The 25,172-nt window shown below is 40.3% G+C and overlaps 1 protein-coding gene across 1 annotated transcript in view; it reads left to right on the forward strand.

Annotated features, from left to right (window-relative positions):
* Positions 1-25,172, forward strand: part of KCTD6 (potassium channel tetramerization domain containing 6) — a 37,932-nt gene extending 12,760 nt beyond the window's left edge. Inside the window, exons 2-3 of the mRNA XM_060766468.2 lie at positions 18,667-18,777; positions 20,067-25,172. Coding sequence (XP_060622451.1) covers positions 18,751-18,777; positions 20,067-20,753 — 714 coding nt within the window. The 5' untranslated portion in view covers positions 18,667-18,750 and the 3' untranslated portion in view covers positions 20,754-25,172. The remainder of the gene's footprint in view (positions 1-18,666; positions 18,778-20,066) is intronic.

A 25,172-nucleotide genomic window follows, 5' to 3' on the forward strand; every position in this document is an offset into this window, starting at 1 on the left:
CCCAAAGGCTTGGTCCCACAGCCAGGTTTTTACCATCTTTCTGAAGGACAGCAGGGGGCTGATCTAATCTCGCCAGGGAGGGAGTTCAATAGCCGAGGGGCAATCACTGAGAAGACCCTCTCTTGTGTCCTTGCCAATCATGCCTGTGATGGTGGCGGGACCAAGAGCAGGGCCTCCCTGGAGGATCTTAGTTACTGCAGTGGTTCGTAGAGGGAGATGCGTTTGGACAGGTAAACTGGGCCGGGGCCAGTTTAGCCATCATTGAGCCAGTTGACTGACAACAGTGAAAGTATGCTGGAGCAGTCAGTGAAAAGCAAACTTGGTAGAGGTTATATAGTAGAAGATGACCTTCATCCAGAAAAAAACCCGGGTCATTATGATGCCTTTGACAAGAAGTCTGAATGCCAGCCACCGTGACAGTAAAATTAATGATAACTTGAATAATTGGCAGTTTCTTATCCTACAAAAATCTCCTGTCTTGTCCTGCTTAGTCACAGACCTGCCCTTGCTTCCTATGGTAATGTGATATATATAGAATTCAAGGTATTGCTTCCTCATCTTTTCTACTCCTATGGACTCATCATTGTGTATCCGTGAGTGCATCAGTGTGCTAGAAGAAAAACTGCCTTCTTTTAAAGAATTCTATTCTTTTTCAACATTTTAATTCTATTTCAGTGTGTGTATGCTTTGGATTTTAATTTACATATTGTATGATATTTAGTGTTAGCTGGTTTGAGTCTCATTTGGGAAAGAGGAAGCAGAATATAAATATAGATTATGATTTATTTATTTATTTATCGTGTCAGGAGCAACCAGACATTTGTATTACATTTTAAACAAAACAAACAAACAGACAAAATGCAAGCTTGGTAGTTGATTAAATGTCCTTTGACCAGTATCTGGCCACTTGGAGTGCCATAGATGATGATGATGATGATGATGATGATGATGATGATGATGATAATGATAATGACAATAACAATATTACTCTCTGGGTTGTTGTAGATTTTTCAGGCTGTATGGCCACGTTCCATAAGCATTCTGTCCTGACGTTTCGCCTGCATCTATGGCAGTCGTCCTCAGAGGGTGTGAGGTCTGTGGACGCCTGCCATAGATGCAGGTGAAATGTCAGGAGAGAATGCTTTTAGAACATGGCCATACAGCCCGGAAAACCTACAACAACCCAGTGATTCTGGCCATGAAAGCCTTCGACAATATTGCTCTCTGCTGCTCTTTCATTTGAGTCTTATCTATGGTTTTCTTTAATGTTAAAACGGACTTTAATTTTGACCATTAATGAATGAATTGAATTTTATTTTTTCCCCTAGAACCCAAGCATAATTCACTTGGGATCTGAAGCCAGCCCAGTATTCAGTTAGAACATATTGATGGTTGTATAGTAGAGTCTCGCTTATCCAACCTTCGCTCATCCAACTTTCTGTATTATCCATTGCAGTCTGCTTCCTGCCCAGATCCACAGCTGTTTCAATACATTGCGATGTTTTGGTGCTAAATTTGTAAAAATAGTAATTACTATATAACATTACTGTGTATTGAGCTGCTTTTTCTGTCGATTTGTTGTAAAACATGATGTTTTGGTGCTTAATTTATATAATCATAATGTAATTTGACATTTCATAGGCTTTTCCTTTATCTCTCCTTATTATCCAACATTTTCACTTATTCAGCGTTCTGCTGGCCTATTTATGTTGGGTAAGTGAGAGTCTACTGTATTCAATTTTAAAAAAACTACCCTATTCATTTTAGTTGTTTTCTCAAACCACTCAGATCAAAGATGCCACAGAAATGCTAAATCCTTTAACCCCTTCAAAGAGAATTTTTGCAGGCGTAGCTACCCTCACCAGTTTCTCCAAAAGCGATGATGTTATGCTTGCTGAAATACTTGTTTTACAAACCATTACTGACGACTATGTGGAATGCCTTTTGGCTATAGCGCACTGGAGATCTTGAGAGGCCTATCTCCTTGATCAGTCACTTCTCAGTCACAGTAGCCAACATCACATTAGACTGTGGAATACCAATTATGGTGGTTCAGTTTTGTATTTTGGGATGGGTTTTGGGGGACCTATTTTGTTTTTGCTAGAATTATGAGGTTCGCAATTGTGAGATCCACTAGATGGTAATATAAAGTTAGAATTAGGGAACAAAGATGTCTCTGAGCAAATGGTCCGCCCACCAGTTTTATTTTCTGGACCAGAACTTTAATGCATACGCTCCTATTATAATATAATAATTTAATTATAATGATTCAATATGAATTTAAAAATAATAGTATCAACACTAATAATAGCTAATACTATGGAACATGATTTTTGTTCCTGGGTTATAAATGTTGTTTCCTAATTGGTTCTATCACAAAACATGGAAAAAGTTTATTAAACTGGAAAAACCTTGTTTTTGTGGGGCACCCTACAGCGCATTTTGCTATAGTTTTTCAATGAACATTTCAACTAATTCAACATAGTTTGTGGTGGCCATAAAAACAAAGATTTTGGAGTATAACAGCTACTTTCAAAGTGAGTACCTAACAATTAAACAGGAAACAACACTTTCAAACCAGGAACAGATTTTTTTTCAAATTTTGTTACATAGTGCAGTTTAATAATAATAGTAGTGACAGCAGAACAGTAATCACATTTTTTTTTTGTCGTGTCAGGAGCGTCCTGTTATGAGAGAATTGGCCGTCTGCAAGGACGCTGCCCAGGGGATGCCCGGATGCTTTTGATGTTTTATCATCCTTGTGGGAGGCTTCTCTCATGTCCCTGCATGAGGAGCTGGAGCTGATAGAGGGAGCTCATCCGCCTCTCCCCGGATTCGAACCTGCGAACTGTCTGTCTTCAGTCCTGTTGGCACAGGGGTTTAACCCACTGCGCCACATTAATAGACAGCAATAAGGGCAACAGTAATAGCAATAACAACAACAACAACAACAATAATAACAGCAACAATGACACCACTAATACTCCTACTGGTACATTTCCCACCTAATTGCTCTCATAACCGATTTCTACCTCTGGTTGTTTTTAATTGAGGCAATAGGCTAAAAAGCCATGTTTTCTAAAAGAAGCATGAAAAAATATATAATTTGTTCCATTTCCCTTTCCAATTTGCTTTCATTGGTTCACTTGTTTGTTTATCCAAATTTAACTGCAAAAAATCGTAACATTTCTTCAATCCTTGAGAACCACTGCAGTAAACCAAACTGTAATGCACAGTCCCTTTCCCTCCAGGTTAATCCCATTGTCATTGTGTTTGCAATGTTTTCAGGGTTCTTCAACTAGTCTAGTTCCTCACAGTTTGAGACATTTGAACATGTCTTTCTTAACACATTTAAATCAAAATCTGTGCCTGTTTCAGATGTACAGAAACTCGGCACGAATGGCACAATTGTTTCTCTTAGAGCTGGGACACATGGCCCATCTGTTATATATATAAAACATCACAATGCCAGAGGCAGGGAAGTTGGTGTAATGGAATATAATTGTCAATCTGGGAACAGCTTGAAAGAATTGACAGCATGGAGTTGTGTAATAAAAGTTGTGTCCTTCTCTTTAGTAAAATTCCTTTTTTAGTCCTACTTTTTCTAATGTCAGAAATGTTTACAAGATTACAGAATTTCAAAATATCTCTGGGATTTTTCACATGGATAGATAATCTCCTATTGGTAATTGGGAGGAAGCCAGTAGTAGAATATCTAATTTTCTTAGCCCTCAGCATTTACAGCTAAAAATCGAATGCTCATAATTTTGTTGTTAATTTTTGTTATTTGATTGTGTTGTTTTATATATTTATTGATGTGTTATTAATTGTTTATTCCATTTTCTGTATTTTATTGTATTGCATTTATTATATTATTTATGTCGTAAGCCGCCCCGAGTCCTCTGGGGAGAGTGGGTGGGATATAAATAAACATTATTGTTGTTGTTATTATTGTTATTATTAAAAAGGCCTTGTGGTGCAACCACTGAACCCCTTAACTGGGGGATTCTGGAAGCTGTACCCCCAACCTGTAATTTGTATTCCAAAGCTGTGGCTTTAAAGGGAGAGATCTTAAGCATTACTGATTGAAACCCTATGAACAGTTATTTCTTCCAAATAATGGAGCATCATTTCTTTGCAGCAGGAAAAAAAAATATATGGATAGATGTAGCAGAGGCATGTCATTAACAGGATTTGAATGGAAGACACATCATAGCCCAGATCTCATGCAGAATCCCATGTGTGAGGGAGATCAGTTACATAATAAGTGTCTTGCCTGGATGTGTATTAAAAGCAAGTCTTAGGCTAAAACACACATGTCAAACTCAAGGCCCATGAGCCAGATCTGGCCCTCCATGCCATTGTTGGAGTTCAGCCTGTTATTGTGTCTAATGATCAGGGTACTCTGGATGTTGGGAATGACAATGCTGTTTTTAATGATGAGGGTGCTTTAAATGCAGGTAATGATAATGGGATTCCTGTTCAAAGTGTCTTTGCTTATGAGAATGTTCCTGAAGAGTTTGGGGATGATGGTATTGTCTCTGGAAGAGGGGCTGAATTGTTACCAGAGAATTCCCAGGATTTTGAGCCCAAGAAAAGCTCGGCACCTGGCCCAGCTGCAGAAATTAATGAGCCAGAAGATAGAAGGCATGCTTTCAGACAGAGCAGACAAACACACCAATCTCTCCGTCATTCTGCCAGACTCAGAGAGAAACTGATAAGAGAGTCAAGGCTGCAGAGAAATCCTTTTCTGGCGGCTTGGTATAGAGTAGATTAGGGGATAAAAGTGCTAAGTACAGAATCTGTAACCAGATGAAGCAACGTTGGAATTGAATTAAAATGTTTGTCCTGAACCTTGTAGCCATGCCTTGGATAGATTCAAGTCATGCCTTGTTTGATTTCTTGATTCAAGTTTGGAGTTTTACCTTGGAAGTTCCTGTGTTAGTTTTTCATGAACTGAGATGGACTTATTTCCTGGATTATTTGTTCCTGCTTATCTTTCTACCTACTTGGATTACCTATATCTATGAAGTGGTTTTACTGTTAATGTTTTTTATAATCTCCAATAAACTGCTTGCATTTTTACTCAGCTTTGTGATGTTTTAAAGTCAAGGGGTTTTCCTGGCAAGGAGTACAACAGTCATTTTATGTGGTTACAACTCCTGTATTCCTCATCATTAGACATCATGATTCGAGCTGATGGGAGTTGTGATACAGTAATAACTGGAAGGCTGAAGTTTGTTATGTTTTTTATTTATTTATTTACTTCACTTCTATACCGCTTTCACTCACCCCAGGAGGGGACTCAAAGCGTTTTCCAACGTATTTATGCCAAAATGTAATGTGTCACATACATATAAAACCTAACACAGAGCAACCAGAACATACAGCTATAAATCTATATAAATAAAAATGTAATGTTCGTTTGTGGGATTAACATAACTCAGAAACCATTGGATGAATTGACACCAAATTTGGACACAATACACCTAACAGGCCAACAAGTGACCATCACTCATGAAAACACTGAAAAACACAGCAGAAGAGACTTAAAAAGCCCCAAAAATGCATGTGCAAAATTACATACATACACAAACACACATATATACACATATATACAAATATACATATACACATATATACACACACAAAACACATATATACAGACTGGGCCACAGCAACGCATGGTAGGGAACAGCTAGTTAGATAATAAAAATGTAACAACATTTAGACAATTAAAACGTGGAGTTAAAAACATATTAATATCAGTGTTATATTTAGTCAAGAGAAGGGAGTTTGGGTTTAGATACAAGGCTTGTGGATATGATGTCTGACTTTAAAATGTCCTTTAACCGTTCCCCAAACTCAGAGCTACAAGTGCTATTGGGCTGCAATTCCCATTATCCCCAGTCTGCATGAAGGATAATCAAAAGTTATGGGAGCTGTTGTTCAATACTACCTGGGGACCCAAACTGGGTAAAAACAAAAGAGCATCAACCACTATATCCACTGATTTTCTGTCTATGGACTCAACTGCCTTTTAAAGGCAACCCAAGGCCTTGTTGGTCAACCAGTGCTGAACATCCTCATCATAATACACAGCAGCAGCATGAGAGGCTACTACTCTGCTGACAATCCACAACAGGAGTCCAACCTATGATTCCTTTCCAGTCACGATTAGTGGAGTAGGATGCCTGTTTGCTAGCATCCTCAGGCTTGAATCCTCTGTTCTCTTGAAAGGTTAGTCATTAACTGACATTTGCACAAGCTAGGCTCTCTATAATGAAACATCGTACATAATACTTTGGAAAATCACTTTAGGTACATTAATTTATTCATAGGGTTAATGATGAATCCTCTAACCTAGTCATTTTGGAAAAAAAAGCAGTATAATCTTCCAGTTTCCCAGAAGCCTGCCTAAAAATACTTTGATTATAGCTTGTCAGTCCTGATAGTATTTAAATCCATTGATGAAATAGCTCAACCGTAGGAGTTCAAGTATATCTTATTTTTCATCTCCAATAACAGTATATTGCACAAATTTTGTTCCTAAGTCATAAATGTCATTTACTAATTGGATATATCATAAAATCATGGGAAACGTTTATTAAACTACAAAAACTTAGTTTTTGCTGGCCATTCTGCAGCACATTTTGGTTTGCGGATTTGACATCTTTGGTTTTGATTATTTATGGATTTGAGTAAGATGTTATCTTTAGGAATTTTACATTCTCCGGTGCAACTCTATGATCAATTCTGCTACCGGACCTAAAACTTTCTTGTGAGAATACTTCTCTAGGTATTTGTAGGTCTTCCAGTACAATTCTATGGTCAACTTGTGGCGGGAGCTGACAATAGCATTGCAATGGAGAGAGAGAGGTATTCTCTTAGATTAAGAAAATAATGGGTTTTTAAATTCACCCCCCCCCCCACTTTTGCAGAGCTCTTAAATTTTTATTCAAAGTGAATGTGGAAGGTTGACTGTATTTCAAAATCCAAAACACTTTTGTTCCCAAGCATTTCAGATAAAGGAAGTGCAACCTGTATTAGATTAATTAATAAGTCATAATAATGGTAGTAACAGCAGTAATAATGATGGTGGTGATGCTGGACAAATATTTATATTTTCCAATAATCAGGTTAATGTTTTTAGGGAACCAGTTCATATGTTTTCTTCCTAAATCCACTGTAGGAATGGACACAACAAGAAGGGACTATATACTGCATCTACACTGTAGAATGAATGCAGTTTGACACCACTTGAACTACCATGGCTCAGTACTATGGTATCTTGGGAGTTGCAGTTCGACAAAACAGTAGTACAATTTGGCAGGCTAAACACTTTGCCAAACTACAACTCCCATGATTGGGCAACACCATGCAAGAAATGAGAAATGTCAATTCCCCAAAATACAGAAACAGAAAAATCAGTTAAAATGGGGTACCTTTAATGTAGGCATACAATAGAAGTAAGCAAAGCATGTTGCTCATATTGAGCTACATCGCTCTCTAGGATGATCATATAGAGAACTATGAACCCTTCAGGGTAATGGATCTGTTTCAGAAATAGTTCCCAAAGAACTAGGGCACAGGCTTAATATTTGTGGAGTGGAGTCAGATACTTGCAGGTTGGAAAAGAAAAAGAAGGTTGTGTTCACTAGTTTCAGATACAGCTGTCTGTCAGCATTCCTTGCTTCAAATGTAAGCATTTTAAACCCAGACTTCTGCACTGCTAGCAATACTGGGAACTGGCTCTGAATTAACGAGGCATCGATTTTATGTGCCTCCTTTTGTGTGTTGTGTAGCTATGTGTAAAAGGGGATAGAAAGAAGCTTGCCTGGACTAATTGATATAATAAATTATTCATTATAATGCTACATGGCCAAGTGATATGAAGGCCAGGGGCAGGGACAGAAACTAGAATAATTTTTAAGTATTTCCCCATTTATATTTTTCAGTAATTTTTTTTTAAAAAATGGAATATTTTGTCTAAGAATCACAATTAAAATGTGAGAGACAAGGTATTCATGTATTTATTTCTAAAACGTATGCAGAAATATGTAAAGACTGCATATGGCCAGGGGCGGTTCAACCCATTACGCAAAGTAAGCATTTGCAGTATAGATGATTTTGCCCAGGGCGCTCTTGAGGCACTCTTGGGGGAAACTAGACCTTGACATATGTGAGTTGTAGTTACTGGGATGTATAGTTCACCTATAATCAAAGAGCATTCTGAACTCCACCAATGATGGAATTGAACCAAATATGGCACACAGAACTCCCACGACGAACAGAAAATATATATCAGTGATTGGTTGGGGGGACACCAAAATACTGTTTGTTTACCGTTGAAAATTACCTAGGGCCGCCTCTGCATATGGCCTTGCCACTCAAAGTGGTGGCCCACAGGCCAATGTTGATTCTTGAGCTAACAGATGGTAATACACAGGGAGTTTTCAGGTAGGAAAAAAATCATCATCATTATTATTATTGGCTGATTTTGACACAAGTCATTCTTTCTGTACTTTAGTAAGCTGTATCTATCAATAAGAAAAAAGCCTATGGTTAGACAGATCCTGAAACAATTATTTTCAATGCAGTTAAAATTTGAAGTTGTCTTTTTTGTTGTTCCCCAAGAAATCATTTAGTGAGGAAACAATAGGAATGTATACAGGTTGTGTATTACTCATCCAAAAATGTTTGGACACAGCCACAGAATAGGGGATGTCTGGCTCGACAGCAGTACGTGTGAATCCTCATGAACGACAAGCTAAACATGATCCAACAATGTCATTCAGCGGCAAAATAATAATAATGGGATTTTAGCCTGCATAAATAGGAGTATAGTGTCTGGATCCAGGGACGTCATGCTACCCTTGGTCAGACCACACCTGGAATCACACTGTGTCCAATTCTAGGCACCACAATTGAAGGGAGTTGTGTCCAGAGGAGGGCCACTAAAATGATCAAGGGTCTGGAGAACAAGCCCTATGAGGAGAGGCTTAAAGAGCTGGACATGTTTATGCTGCAGAAAAGAAGGCCATGAGGAGACATGAGGAGGGCCATGTATAGATACGTGAGGGGAAGTCATAGGGAGCAGGGAGCAAACTTGTTTTCTGCTGCCCTGGAGACTAGGATGCAGAACAATGGCTTCAAACTACAGGAAAGGAGATTCCACCTGAACATGAGGAAGAACTTCCTGAGTGTGAGAGCTGTTCAGCAGTGGAACTCTCTTTCCCAGAGTGTAGTGGAGGCTTTCAAACAGAGGGTGGATGTACTATGCGAGTAGTTTTTAATAAATTGATGGAGAACAGGGAAGGGGATGTGGTGGTCCTCCATGATCACTCTCCAAGTACGAGTTTGGAAGATAAGGAAGGACCTTTGTCCAACTTGCTAGAACTTTGCAGCACCTTGCTTCCTAAAGTTAAGGAAGATCCGTCCCATATTCAACCCAGCAAACTTAGCAGTAATCCTGTCCACCTCATTGTTCACACATATCCGTTCATTTTAATTCACTGCCAAAACTGCATCATTTTGGAACATTTCTCCCTGTGCTTTTTCTACCGCAGCATTTGGAGTGATTGTCATCTGTTCTTCTTTGACCTCCTTGTTGTTTACATTGGGTCAGTGAGTGTCACTTTCTTTGCTGACCTACTAGAAAACTCTGCTGAAACAGTCTTTCAGATAGTGTTTTTTTCATGCAGAAGGAAGATACCTCACTCAGCCACTCTTGGTGTCTTTTTTGTAAGGTGCATGACAGGGACTCTTTGTCTTCACTGCCAGTCGTTTACTCTGCACATTCATAGAAACAGAGCACCAATTTGGTTGAAAGCTCTCCAGTAAAAGAATAATGGCAGGGTTGCCAAATATGCTGGAGGACAGGGCTTGTACTGTCTGTCTCTCTGTATATCTGGCTCATTTTGCATTTGAAGCAGACCACTGTTTCTTAAATTGTGGGTCCTGACCCCAAATGTCTCAGTGTTGGGTCCCCAAAATTTGGCAACAGTAAAAGTTTCCTGAATGTAACCTCGTGGCTGTTTTAGATATTTACACGAATCTGTTGTGCAGTGTTTACAGTTTCAGCTGTTCTTTCTAAAAAGGAAAATCAGCCTGTTTAGCAAACCTTGCAGATATGCTGATTTATCAGTAAATGTTTGATTTGTACATCTATATTATATATACCTATATACTTGGGGTCATGCAAAAACTTATTGGGTCAAAAAGAATCACGATTGGAAACGTTTAAGAAACCCTGTACTAGACCAGCATTAGCAATGGATGTTTGCAAGATTCATGAAAAATCATTAGATTAGAAGAAGGACAAGGAGCAAAGGAGGACTTAGTCGCCTTTTCAGAGAGTGAGAAATACATTTTTTGGGGCTTCTTGTTCTTGTTGATTCATTCAGTCGCTTCCGACTCTTCGTGACCTCATGGACCAGCCCACGCTAGAGCTCCCTGTCGGCTGTCGCCACCCCAGCTCCTTCAAAGTCAAGCCAGTCACTTCGAGGATACCATCCATCTATCTTGCCCTTAGGAGTCCCTGGTGGCACAGTGGGTTAAACCCCTGTACCGGCAGGACTGAAGACTGACAGGTCGCAGGTTCGAATCTGGAGAGAGCGCGGATGAGGTGCCTCTATCAGCTCCAGCTCCTCATGCAGGGACATGAGAGAAGCCTCTCAAAAGGATGATAAAACATCAAAACATCTGGGCGTCCCCTGGGCAACGTCCTTGCAAACGGCCAATTCTTTCACACCAGAAGCGACTTGCAGATTCTCAAGTCTCTCCTGACACGACCAAAAAAAATCTTGCCCTTGGTCGGTCCCTCTTCCTTTTTTCTTCCATTTTCCCCAGCATCATTGTCTTCTCCAAGCTTTCCTGTCTTCTCATTATGTTGCCAAAGTACTTCATCTTTGCCTCTAATATTCTTCCCTCCAGTGAGCAGTTGGTCTTTATTTCCTGGAGTATGGACTGGTTTGATCTTCTTGTAGTCCAAGATGCTCTCAGAATTTTCCTCCAGCACCACAGTTCAAAAGTGTCTTATCCTCCTTCACTCAGTCTTTCTTCTGGTCCAACTCTCACATCCATAGGTTACTACAGGGAATACCACTGCTTTAACTATGTGGACCTTCCTTGCCAGTGTGATATCTCTACTCTTCACTGTTTTATCGAGATTGGTCATTTCTCTCCTCCCAATAAGTGAACATCTTCTGATTTCCTGGCTGTAGTCTGTGTCTACAGTAATCTTTGTGCCTAGAGATACAAAGTCTGTCACTGCCTCCACTTTTTCTCCCTCTATTTGCCAGTTATCGAATCAGTCTGATTGCCGTAATTCTGGGTTTTTGTGTGTGGAGGGGGCTAGAAACCTAAAACCCTCCTGCCAGCATTGTCAGGTTGACTGGGATGGGGGATTCTGATCATTCAAAAAAGGCAATTTTTCAAGTGTTGCTGTTTTCCTTTTACTCGGAACGAGGCACAGAACAGATTGTGTATTCCTGAATGCGATATTGGTTCAAGTATAAATGGTGTGATCATGAATAATCGTTATAAGAATTAGCTAACAGAATTCTCTTTTGTATTCTTGGTTGAATAAATTGATTTGTTTGGCTACCCTCTCTGTCTGTGTCACTTATGCATATTTGTAGTTTTGTGATATAGATGAAGATATCTCTCATGACTGAGTTTGACTGAGTAGGAAGAAAAGTGTTCATTTTTGAAAGAAAGGTTGAAGGCTGGTAACATCTTCATCCGGGACTGTATCATGGAAGCCCATCTGTTCCTCCATTCATATTGCCTGGTGCATTCCTTACATTTGGTGGTATTTGATACAGTCAGATGCTCCTTACTACCATAACATTCAGCGCCTCCTTCTTGCAAAACATTTGTATAGGCTTTGTGTAGTCTGTGGGAAAGCTTTCAGATATTTTGGACTTCAACTTACACAACAATTTACACAACACTGACTAAAGCACTTGGTGAGAATGAGGCCTTGTGCATTTCCGCCTCAGGGACCTCTTAAGGCACTTAAGGGAATTGTGCAAAGGTTTGTGCAAAGGTCTGGAACTGGCCAGCCAGGCTTAGTATAAACACAAAGGACTTAGACTTCTCCCCCGTCCTTGTCATCCAATTTATGCCGTTTACCTAAATCATATCAACTTAAATCCTTTTTCCAGTTCAGGTCCTCATTCAAGTACCGGCACATCTTTGGGACTCTGAGAACATGGCTTATTCTAGATTGGAGTCCGGCCTTGCCAAAGCAAGACTTTTTATGTTCCTTCTTCAAAATTTTAAAACACTTAAATACGGTCCTCCCGCGAATTATACAATTGTGTGTTTCCAGTTTTATGTTGTTATTGCCAATATAATGAGAATATATTAACTACTACCAGGCATTTGTGGGATGATCGGGGGGCAGTCTGCTGGGAGTGTTTGTGTGGGATTTGGGGAAATGTATAAGATGTCATTTTAATTGTATTTTAACTGTATTTTAACTTCTGTATCCATGACACAAATACTTAATTGTTTCTTTTGATTTTTGTATTAATGTATATGTCTTTGCCTTATTTTAAAATTATACTGTGTTGTGTCATTCTATTTTAACCGCATTAAAGTCCCTATGGGGAGAAAGGTGGCAGAAAAATAAAATAAGTATAATCATCATCATTATCATCTGAGAATGCATCCAGTTGCATGGCAGAGCAATATCTCCACTGGTATTTTGGGGCTTGGTTTGAGCTATTCCTCTTCTCTCTTTTGGGAGCCCCCTGTGGCACAATGGGTTAAAGTGCTGAGCTGCTGAACTTGCTGACCGAAAGGCTGGCGGTTCAAATCTGGGGACCCAGGGTGAGCACCTACTGTTAGATCCAGCTCCAAAAACATACTGCATTGCAAAATAAAAATTTGAAAAACCCAAAATAAAGAACATGTCTGTGTCCAAACATTTTTGGATGAGTAATACACAATCTGTACACATTCCTATTGTTTCCTCACTAAATGCTTTTTTGGGGAACAACAAAAAAGACAATTTCAAATTTTAACTGCACTGAAAATAATCGTTTTGGGACCAAACTATAGGTTTTTCATATTGTTATTCAGAGCCCACAGTAGTGCAGAGGGTTAAACCACAGAGCTGCTGAACTTGCTGACTGAAAGGTTGGCAGTTCGAATCCGGGGAGCAGGGCAAGTTCCCACTGTTAGACCCAGCTCCTGCCAGCCTAGCAGTTCGAAAACATTCAAATATATGTAGATCAATAGATATGCTTATGCGTGAAGGTAACGGTGCTCCATGCAGTCATACTAGCTGCATGACCTTGGAGGTGTCTACGGACAATGCTGGCTCTTTGGCTTAAAAATGGAGATGAGCACTACCACCCAGAGTTGGACACGACTAGACTTAAACTCAAGGGGAAAACTTTACCTTTACTTTTAGCTGTTCCTATGCTCTCTTCTTTCTACCCTCCCCAATTTTTGCTACAAAAGGGATGCTTAACCACTTTCTATAGATACGAGGATGTTTTTTGTGTACAATTAATGAGATAATTTCCTGAGAATATGGAGAAATCAGTAGCACTGCTTTCTTTGACCAAATAATAAAAATAATGGTGGTTTGCACTGAGAAGTTGCTTTGTATTGCAAAAGCTGCATGCTGTGCTGGGGAAATGTGGATCCCTGTCTGAGCTGATTTATTTTTGGTTGTTGTAGCATATGGAGGACCCTGCAGATGAGCTGCTTCTGTCTTCATCATGAGAATGAGTGGAAGTGTGTATGTGAGAGAGAAAGAGACAGACAGACTATTATATTGTACAAATGTACTGGAAGCCACCTTTCCCAGAGAAGTGACCTCAATCCCCTTTTGTTGTCCATTGAAACCAAATCTTGTTTGGGTTGTGAGCCAGCCCTAGTTACAAGCCTTGCAAGAAGCAAACTTTTGTGGCCTTTCTTTCTTTTTTCCTTTCGGATTTTCAGAGAACAGGAATATTGCAGGAAAGGAACTTGTTTGCCAATAGCTTAACCTTTAAAATATCTGAATAGATCTGACTCAGACTGAAATTGGGATCTCTTTTCTTGCCAGATACATCCTTGGATGTTTTTGCTATCAATCAGTTTCAGGAAATGTTTGTCTCTTAATTTGGAGAAAGAGGAGATGGAAAGTAATTTATTCAATGCGTGAAGAAGCCACCAGGATTAATATCATGCGATATATACACATTTATAAAGGTTTTGTCCTAGTCCGTCTTCCATAATTTCTCCCCTTTGAAAAGAAGCTGTGGATTCAAGCCTGGCAAAAAGGATGCAGATTGATAGCTGCTTCAGAAAACTGCAGCTACCAGAGATCCTTAATGTGTTGTGCAACCTAGTCTTCCCATGTCAGAGTCCTAAATGCTAACCCGGTTTTCCTGTCAGGGATTTCACCAAATGAGAGGGGATGATGGTGTGCCTAATCATTTATGGTATGTCTAAAATAGAAAATATAGCATTCCTTGGAGCAAGAAAGAGCTTTGCAAAAACTACATTTGTCTCTGTGTAAGAAAGTTCAGCAGCTCAGCGGTTTAACCCCTGGTAGTGCAACGGGTTAAACCGCTGAGCTGCTGAACTTGCTGACCGAAAGGTTGACAATTCAAATCTGGGGAGCAGGTGAGCTCCTGCTGTTAGACTCAGCTTCTGCCAACCTAACAGTTTGAAAACATGCAAATGTGAGTAGATCAATAGCTACCACTTCTTCAGGAAGGTAATGGCGCTTCATGTAGTCATGACCTTGGAGGCGTCTATGGGCAAAGCCAACTCTTTGGCTTAGAAATGGAAATGAGCACCAACCCCCAGAGGTGGGAAAATCTTTACCTTTACCTAAGAAATTGCATGATTTAGTTCAAAGCTTTCCAAACTATGTGTCAGGATGCGCTAGTGCAGTGGTCCCCTGATGTTTTTGGCCTCCAACTTCCAGAAATCCTAACAGCTGGTAAACTGGTTAGGATTTCTGGAAGTTGTAGGCCAAAAACATCTGGGGACCCCAGGTTGAGAACCACTGCACTAGCGTATCACCTATAGTCCGGAGGTGTGTTGTATTAAAAATGCTCCCTGCCCCCACAAACAATGGTTGTCTGGCAAGCCATAGGCATCCAGTCCAACCCCCTTCAGCCAGGCAGGGAGATACCATCCGAGACCTCCTGACAGATGGCCATCCAGCCTGTTTGAAAACCCTGAGAGAAGTTTTCAAAGGCACATTGAGTATGTTACAGTAATCCAGTCTGGATGTAATTGAGGTGTTGATCACTGTGACCAAGTCAGGCTTTGAGTTATGGTTGCAGCTGATGCACAAGTTTTAACTGTGGAAAGGTCCGCCTGGTCACTGCCAACACCTGGGCATCAAGTGTCAAAGCTGAATCCAAGAGGACCCCCAGAGTGCGGACCTGTGTCCTCAGGGGGATTGCAACCCCATTGAGCACGGGTTCCATCCTATACCCCAATTGCCTATGCAACTGATAAGGAGGACATTTGTCTTGTCTGGATTTAGCTTCAGCTTGTTAGCCCTCATTCAGTCCATCACAGCGGCCAGGCACTGGTCCAGAATCTGGGGGGCTTCCGCAGAATTTGGTGGAAAAGAATAATAGAGTTGAGTGTCATCCGCATAGAGATGGCACCGAACTCCAAAACTCCAAAAAATGTTATCATAGGGTGGCTGTAAGTCAGGAACAACTGGAAGGCACCCAATTATAAAGGTTACTGTTAAAATAGAAGCCAGTGTATGTTTTTAAATCGACTGAATCATAGCTTCGGTTTTTCTCCAAGCAAGTTAGCACCGATTTCAATTCACACTGAATAGAAATGACTTTGTGTTGTCGAAAGCTTTCTGAACTATGAGGAATAGAGTGAAAGTCAAAGCCTGCCCTCCCTCCTTCCAGTCCTTTCACTCTATTCCTCAAAATTTCAGTGGGTTGTTATAAAGTAATGGGTGAGAAAGAAAGTCATTTCTCCTATTCAGTGTGAATTGAAATTGGTGCTAACTTGCTTGGAGAAAAACTGAAGCAGTGATTTTCAGAGAGCTTCTCAGTGGGATTTGTGTAATGTATTGTCAGAGGCTTTCATGGCTGGAATCACTGGGTTGTTGTAGGTTTTTCGGACTATATGGCCATGTTCTAAAAGCATTCTCTCCTGACATTTTGCCTGCATCTATGAAAGCCTATGTGCAGCCTCCCATGAAAGATGATTACCCTGTGGTTCTGTGTAGTTACCTCTCTAACCAGTTTCACAGTATATTTAGAGAAAGTGGCAGGATGATGGCTGGTCCAACACAATTCCTGTTGCACAGACTGTAAAACTCTTGGCTTATTTTCTGTCCTTTGTCAGCTTGATTTCTTAAGAAAAATAAAGATTCAAGTATTTGCTGAAGTTAACTAATGGAAAATGTCCCACTTGTTCGCCACAGGTAATATCTCTCTTGCAGAGAGAGAAAAAGGAGATGTATATACATGTGTTTATTTGTTTGTGTCTTCAAGTCACCTCTCAACTTATGGCAACACTATAACATTGAAAAGGTTTATTAGGCAAGGAATACTCAGAGGTGGTTTTGTCAGTTCCTTCCTCTGGGCAAATAGGCTATAGGACAGCGTTTCTCAACCTGGGGGTTGAGACCCCGGTGGAGTCACCAAAGGCCACCAGAAAACTTATTTCTGATGGTCTTAGGAACCCCTTTGGCAGAGAAGGCTGAAGATCTCTCTGCCTGTCCTTCTCTTCCTTTTTGGAAACAGATTCCACCAAAAGCCCTCCTCTGCTGTGATTGTCTGGCCTTTCAGCCAAACTCTCAGCCAAGGGGAGAGCTGTTTCTGAGACTCCAAGCGGGCAGGGGAGAGCATGCATGCTAGGCCCATGGCAGCATCTTGCGCACGTGTGGGTGAGGGAGAGCGTGCAAGGCTGGAGGGAGGCTCCTACGAGCAAGTCCATTCAAGGCATGGGGATTCTGCGTGGGAAGTTTGGCCCAATCCTATCGTTGGTGGGGTTCAGAATGCTCTTTGACTGTAGGTGAACTATAAATCCCTGCAACTACACCTCACAAATGTTAAGGTCTATTTTCCCCAAACTCTACCAGTGTTTCACTTTTGGGCATACTGAGTATTCATGCCAAGTTTGGTCCAGATCTATCATTATTTAAGTCCACAGTGTACTCTGGATGTAGGTGAACTACAAATACAAAACTCAAGTTCAATGCCCATCAAGCCCTTCCAGTATTTCCTATTGGTCATGGGAGTTCAGTGTGCCAAGTTAGGTTCAATTCCATCATTGGTGGAGTTCAGAATGCTCTTTGATTGTAAGTTAGCTATAAGTCGCAGCAACTACAACTCCCAAATGACAAAATTACACCCCACCCCCCCGCAACTCCATCAGTATTCAAATTTGGGCGTATTGGATATTTGTGCCAAATTTGGTCCAGTGGATGAAAATACATCCTGCATCTCAGATATTTACATTACAATTCATAACAGCAGCAAAATTACAGTTATGAAGTAGCAACGAAAATAATTTTATGGTTGACGGTCACAACATGAGGAACTGTATTAATAGGTCGTGGCATTAGGAAGGTTGAGAAACACTGCTATAGAACCTGGTATTCCCGGATGGCTTCCCGTCCAAGTTCTAACCAAACCTGACCCTTCTTAGATTACAGATGGGATCTTGTGCCTTTCTGGCATTTAGGCACAGTGAATTAATGTATTGTCGAAGGCTTTCATGGCTGGAATCACTGGGTTGTTATAGATTTTTTTCAGGCTATATGGCCATGTTCTAGAGGCATTCTCTCCTGACGTTTCGCCTGCTTCTATGGCAAGCATCCTCAGAGGTTGGATGCTTGCCATAGATGCAGGCAGAGAATGCCTCTAGAACATGGCCATATAGCCTGAAAAAACCTATAACACAGTGAATTAACTTTGATCGTTCAAAAGAACTGGAATAATCTTTTATTTCCTCTGAAGTACATAACTGACCAATTAAAAAACATGTGTACTATATATATATATATATATTTTAATATGTCTGTATGTTTGCATTTGTGTGCCTTCAAATCATTTCCGATTTATGACCAGACAGTCGCAAGGTTTTCTTGGCAAGTGTAGTTCAGAAGGGTCTGCCTTTTTCTTTCCTCTGAGAGAGTGTGACTTGCCCAAGATCATTCTGTGAGTTTCCATTATCAAGCAGAGATTTGCCCAATAGTCCCAGAGTTGTCGTCCAAAACTAATCTCATTCTGGTACAAATATATTTGTATATGTATGGAGCAACGGAGATATCCGTAGCATGTCTGTATTTGGCACTGCTAGGGCCCCTTTCAGAACTGACTGCTTTGCCCTAGTAAAATCCGGCTGCGTCCCCAGAGCCCGAATCCTCTTCCGATGCCGACTGCTCATTATTTAACACAAGGCAGCAGCGTACAGGCCGATTACCATTTTTCCCGGGAGGCACGTTGTAAAGGGTGCAGGAAGGTCAGGAGAGGGAAAGCACGCTTTTGTAGACGATTAAGCTCGAGTTGCTTTGTATCTGGAGTTCAAGGCACAGAGTTTTGGCAGAGCGCCTGCCTTCCTGCCTTTTGATGGATAGAAACATTGCTCTCTTCTTCTTGTTGTTCTTCATCTTCTCAGTGTAAGTGCTCATCATCCGCTTTGTTTCCCTCTTTCCTCCCACAGGAAGGAATCAAGTTGGGCATTGTATAGCCTTTGCAAAGACTGCACATACATTTGGGGACCCGCGTGGACGGCGCATTGGAACAGATGGATAATGGAGACTGGGGATATATAGTAAGTATTCCAGTTGGGAAGGGGGTGCATTTGCCTCCCCAGGGATCCTGTGTTCATGCATGTGCCCATCTGCACGTGTGTTTGTGTTGTGCAAAACCATCCCTTCTGTGCTCTTTGCATTGACAGCTGACCATATGCAAACACTCCGTTTAGTAATATTCAGCACATATCAGAGGAGGCTGATGTTTATTCTGGTTGAAAGAATTTCAGCTTCAGGGCTTGGAAACAACACTTTTTGGATCTTATCACCTAGAATCATAGCATTCAAAGAGACCGCAAGGGTAATTCCAGTCCAACCCCATTCTGCCATGCAGGAAAATATAATCAAACCACTCCCAAAAGATGGCCATTTAATCTCTACTTAAAAACCTCCAGAAAAGGAGATTCCACCAAAGAAGCATTTTCCTCTTCCGTTACAGCTCTTACCTTCAAGAGGTTCTTCCTAATCTTTTGCTGGAATCTCATTTCCTGCTATTCCTAGCTTTTGCTGACCTTAAGAGTTGGCTTTGGGATTCTGAGTATTGCAGTCAAAAAACCAATGTTTCCAAATTTCATTCATATTATTATTTCTTTATTTAGTTACCCTATTTATATCCCGCCTTTCTCTACCCCAAATGACTCAAAGCTGCTTACAAATAGGCAATTAATTATTCAACACCTTAAAACACATGCAAAAGTCAAGCTTAAAATAAATTAAATTAAAATCAATACATATTAAACATTTAAAAGTATTACATTCAATATTAAAATAGATTGTATTATATATTTTATATATGCTACTTTTCCAAGGTACTAAAGACTCTATTCATCATTTGCCCCTCTGCATATTTACTCTTGTCAATTCTCTTTTAAAGATTCAATTCGTATTAAGTTTGCAAAAAATGCAACTTAAATCTAACCAACTGAAAATCAAATCAAATCACAGGCAACAAAATAAGACAAACAAAACAAGGAATCAAATACAAAGTTATAATCCCCTTATGCTCCCTCTCATAACTTCCTCACATCCCAATATGTGAACATGGAGTGGTGCAGTGATATATGTGATTTTAATAATTTTAATGTTGGTATGTTTTTAGGAGGTGTTTTTAATGTATATTTTTTATTTGCTGGATATGTATTGTAGGTAATGTATGGCATTTAATTGTGCCTTTATGTGTGCAGCTCAGAGTCCTCTTTGGAGTTGAGAAGGATGGGATATAAATATGGCAAATAAATAAATAAATTCATTTTCTTGTAGCAACTTGCCTATCTGAAAGGACTCTGATATTTCTCCTTCCTCCCTTCAGATGACTGAACCAGTCACTCTCAATGTGGGAGGCCACTTGTACACGACGTCGCTGACCACGCTCACCAGGTATCCCGATTCGATGCTGGGAGCCATGTTCCGGGGAGACTTCCCCACCGCCAGAGATTCTCAGGGCAATTACTTCATTGACCGGGATGGACCACTTTTCCGATACGTTCTCAATTTTTTACGGACCTCGGAGCTGACTCTGCCTGTGGACTTCAAGGAATTTGATTTACTTCGAAAAGAAGCCGATTTTTATCAGATCGAACCCTTAATACAGTGTCTTAACGACCCCAAGCCTTTGTATCCTGTGGATACTTTTGAGGAGGTGGTGGAGCTTTCCAGCACACGCAAGCTTTCCAAATACTCCAATCCGGTGGCAGTGATCATAACGCAGCTCACCATCACGACCAAGGTCCACTCGTTGTTGGAAGGGATTTCCAACTATTTTACCAAGTGGAATAAGCACATGATGGACACCAGAGACTGCCAAGTTTCGTTTACCTTTGGGCCGTGTGATTACCACCAAGAGGTCTCTCTCCGCGTCCATCTGATGGAGTACATCACGAAGCAAGGTTTCACCATTCGAAATACAAGAGTCCATCACATGAGCGAGCGAGCCAACGAAAACACAGTTGAACACAACTGGACTTTCTGTAGACTGGCCCGAAAAACGGACGACTGATACCGTTTGTCCTCGTCTGTTATTTGTTCACTTTCCAAAAGTGAATTAGCCACTTCTCAAAACCATGTATTTCAGTGACTGGAGTCTGGCCTTGACCCTAAACAGCCTCGGAGAGACTCTCCTTTTATTTCATTCTTTTGTTTTATTTTATTTTATTTGGTTATGAATATTTATTATTTGGTTTTTAGAGACTGGAGGAGGGACATGCTGTGGCCTCTTGTCTTCTGTCTTGTGAGAAACGTATGCATGTGCCTGCTTAAAATGTTAAGTCTCTTTTTAAATTCAAAAATGAAGCGAAACAAACACAAATCATTCTTAGAGACAACTTCAGAATTAACTACGTTAAGATCCTGCCCTTGTTTTTTTTTTACAATGCATTATATAAGGTGCTAAAAACCACCTCTTGATTTAAATGGCGTTTATTTAATGCTGTCACATACCACTGGGAATGAAAGAGAAAATCCAACTTGCACTGAAATAGATTGAAGCGAATGCAGATGGTATAAGAAGAGCTTGTTTTGGACTAGTTCCCTCTGGACTGTACCCAGAATGGTTCAGACGTAATTAGAGGAAAAGCTATCATGTAATCTAATCTAGTTTTCCTTGACCACTAAACAAGCAGTATTATTTAGTTACCTCCAAATCCTCCAAGACCATTTCCTCCTGCCCTTCCTTTTATTTTTAAAATGCCATATCTGACTGCTTTCCCCCCCTATGCATTATAAATCAAGCAACCAAATATTATCTGAGCTATGAAAATATAATTAGAAGTATTTATATTGGTTCTGAATGCAAAAACCTCCCTGTGGTAAGACTCCTTTATTTTTTAATGCCCGGTGCAATAATAATTCCCAAGTGTAATGCTCGCCAGCAAGAAGCTAATAAAAGACATGAAATATGGAAGCCAGATCTGCAATCTTTTGTTTGTGCTCTTTTAAACTTAATGTTCCAGGAAATGCAGGAGTCACAGAAAATGAACCATCTTCTGTGAAAAAGGAAAGAGGGAAATGATTAATTTTAAAAGCTATCTGAGATCTTCAAAGCAACATTTATGATAAGTATTGTTGAAGGATTTCATGGTTGTTGTGAGTTTTTTGGGCTGCATGGCAATATTCCAGAAGCATTCTCTCCTGACGTTTCGCCTGCATCTATGGCAGGCATCCTCAGAGGTTGTGAGATCTGTTGGAAACTAGGAAAATGGGGTTTGTTTATCTGGAATGTCCATGAAAATGAACAAAATCTGGCTGCCAATATTTAAAAAAATCCTAAAATCATAACAGTAAATAAGGAGCCCCCGGTGGCGCAGTGGGTTAAAGCCCTGTGCTGGCAGGATTGAAGACCAACAGGTCATAGGTTCAAATCCAGGGAGAGGCGGATGATCTCCCTCTATCAGCTCCAGCTCCTCATGCTGGGACATGAGAGAAGCCTCTAACAAGGATGATAAAAACATCAATTCATCTGGGCGTCGCTTGGGCAACATCCTTGCAGACGGCCAATTCTCTCACACCTGAAGCGACTTGCAGTTTCTCAAGTCGCTCCTGACACGACAAAAAATAAAAAATAACAGTAAATAAAGAACAACACTCAAAAACAGGGGAATTTCAGACTAGAAACAATCAGGACCAGCTAATCACCTCCCAACAAAGGATTGCCCCAGGAGTAAGAAGCCAGACCTTGAAACTGCTAGGCCATTAAATGCTAATCAAGGTGGCCAATTGCAACATTCACACCTACCTCAAACAAACAAGAGTTCTTTCTCCCACCTTGGACATTCCACAGATATATAAACCCAATTTTCCTAGTTTCTAACAGACCTCACAATTCTGAGGATGCTTGCCATGAATGTGGGTGAAATGTCAGGAGAGAATGCTTCTGGAACATTTCCACAGCATGGAAAACTCACAACAACCCATTTATGATAAGGTTTTACCGGCAGTTCCTGGGCTACAAACATCCGACTAAGGTCCCTTCTACACCGCTATGTAAAACCCAGATTATTTGCTTTGAACTGGATTATATGGCAGTGTAGACTCATATAATCCAGTTCAAAGCAGATAATGTGGATTATCTGCTTTGATAGCCTGGATTATATGTCAATGCAGAAGGGGCCTTGCATATAACTCATAGTTCAGCACGGGGGTGAGAAAATAGGGAGTGGGAGAAAATCTACCTCTAAGAAAGGAAATCCACTCCTGTGGGGAAAAGGGGTCTCCGCTGAAACTTTACCACCAATCTTTGTTTCCATAACAACCCCAAATTTTCAAAATCCAATTATCACAGGGACTGAAAGTGAGGTGAAATCTTCAGAAACAAGGTACAGACAGCAAAAGAAACATCACAGGGGTGTCTACCTTTCCCTATGCTATCCAAAACTAAAAAAATATAGCTGGAGTTACACCTAAAAACTGTACCTGTTTTGGTAACTTAATTTGTAAATAGTAATCATGCTGGGCAATATAAATATGGATATAAAGCTCTAAGGTTTCTTTTAGGGTGGCCAATGTCCAGCCCATGGAGCAGTTCAAGTACCAAAGCCACTTTTTCTTTATTCCTAGTGGTTATACCAAATTGTTTTTCTTTTAAATAATTCTTATTTGCTATTCGACTTGTAATCATACATCAGCATGATTCTTTCACGCATGAGGCTCTACAACCCAGAGAAATGCCACTGACTCACAGATTTTCCCTTGCCTCTCTCTTCTTCTTATCCTTGTCAAGTTCTTGGCAAGTTTTGCTTCACGTTCATCTAGCTTGCTGTTCTGTACAAGCCTGAAATAATGGTGTGCAATAACAATCCAAGGTTGAATGTGTTGTCGATGGCTTTCATGTCTGGTATCAATGGGTTGCTGTGAGCTTTCCAGGCTGTATGGCCCTGTTCCAGAAGCATTCTCTCCTGGTGTTTCGCCCACATCTATGGCAGGCATCCTCAGAGGTTGCGAGGTCTGTTGGCAACTAGGCAAGTAGGGTTACATATCTGTGGAATGTCCACAGATATATAAATGGTAATTCCCAACATCAAACAATCAGGGCCAGCTAACACATCCCAACAAAATACTCCCTCAGGCAGGAAGCAGCCAGGCTTTGAAGTTGCAAGGCCATTCAATACTAATCAAGATGGGCAGTTGCAACATTCTCACTTGCTCAAGCAAACTAGAGTTCTTTCTCCCATCCTGGACATTTCAGATATATAAACTTCACTTGTCCTAGTTTCTAAGAAACCTCACAACCTCTGAGGATGCCTGCCATAGATGTGGGTGAAAGGTCAGGAGAGAATGCTTCTGGAACATGCCCATACAGCCCGGAAAACTCAATAACCCAATCCAGGTTTGGTTTACCTAACAATTGGCTAAAGTTTGTGTAGAATCACAACTATTAGTTGATGTGTGGTAAGCAAACTACTAGTTGATGCGTGGTAACAGCGCTCCATGAAGTGTCTTCAGACAACGCTGGCTCTTTGGCTTGGAAATGGAGATGAGCACAAACTCCCAGAGTCAAACACGACTTGACTTAATGTCAGGGGAAAAGATTTACCTTTAAGCGAAGGATCATCACACCTAAATCTTGTAGCTATTCTGATTGAAGGGCTGTGGGAATCGTACCCCAAATATGAAACCTCTTCCAGCTGTCTGTGTATGGGATTTTGTAATACAGGTTGAATATAATTCCAAAATACTCTAAAATTGTCCACAAGGATGTACACCTGTGCTTTCTAATGGTTCACTCGCATCAGGATACCTGTATCAAGTGCCGATGAAACATAAATGAATTTTGTGTTTAGACTTGGGTGCCATCTCCTAGATATCTCATTATGTATCTGAAAAAAAAAATCCAAAATATAGAACATTTCCAGTGCCAAGCATTTTGGACAAAGGGCACTCAATCTGTATAACAAATTTAACTTTTTGTTTGTTATATAATGAACTAAAAAGTGGGAAAGTTTTAAAAAAAAGTAATTTCCCCATAATTGAAAATGTTTATAGTTTAGAACAGATATATGGGTCTCATGGTGACTATGGGGTTGGAGACTTCCTGATAATCTGTTTGAGAAGAATAATGATTGCAGCAGTAATAAAGCTCACTCTTCACAAGCTTAATTAAAAAATAGTCATGTCTGCCTTTTGCTGTTATGCCATTACATGGAGTTATTCTTCTGCCTGTGGCAGATGAAAAACACTTCTGCCAGGAAATGGGGTGGGTTTTTTAAAAAAGTTTTTAGTCTGATTAATTTTTGGTAATGGACACAAAATGGAAAATGCATGAGAAATAAAACTCAACCTCTCAGGTGGCAAAGCATGTCTGCTATGGGAAGTGGCGTGACCAGCCTAATGTTGTTACTGTCTGAAAATTGCGGCAGTCCATAACTGTATGCTGTCGCTCTACATGTGGTTTGAATTAAAATTCAGCTTGCTTATTTATTTA

The sequence above is a fragment of the Anolis sagrei genome, chromosome 2 (assembly GCF_037176765.1).
Source record: "Anolis sagrei isolate rAnoSag1 chromosome 2, rAnoSag1.mat, whole genome shotgun sequence".
Lineage (NCBI taxonomy): Eukaryota > Metazoa > Chordata > Lepidosauria > Squamata > Dactyloidae > Anolis > Anolis sagrei.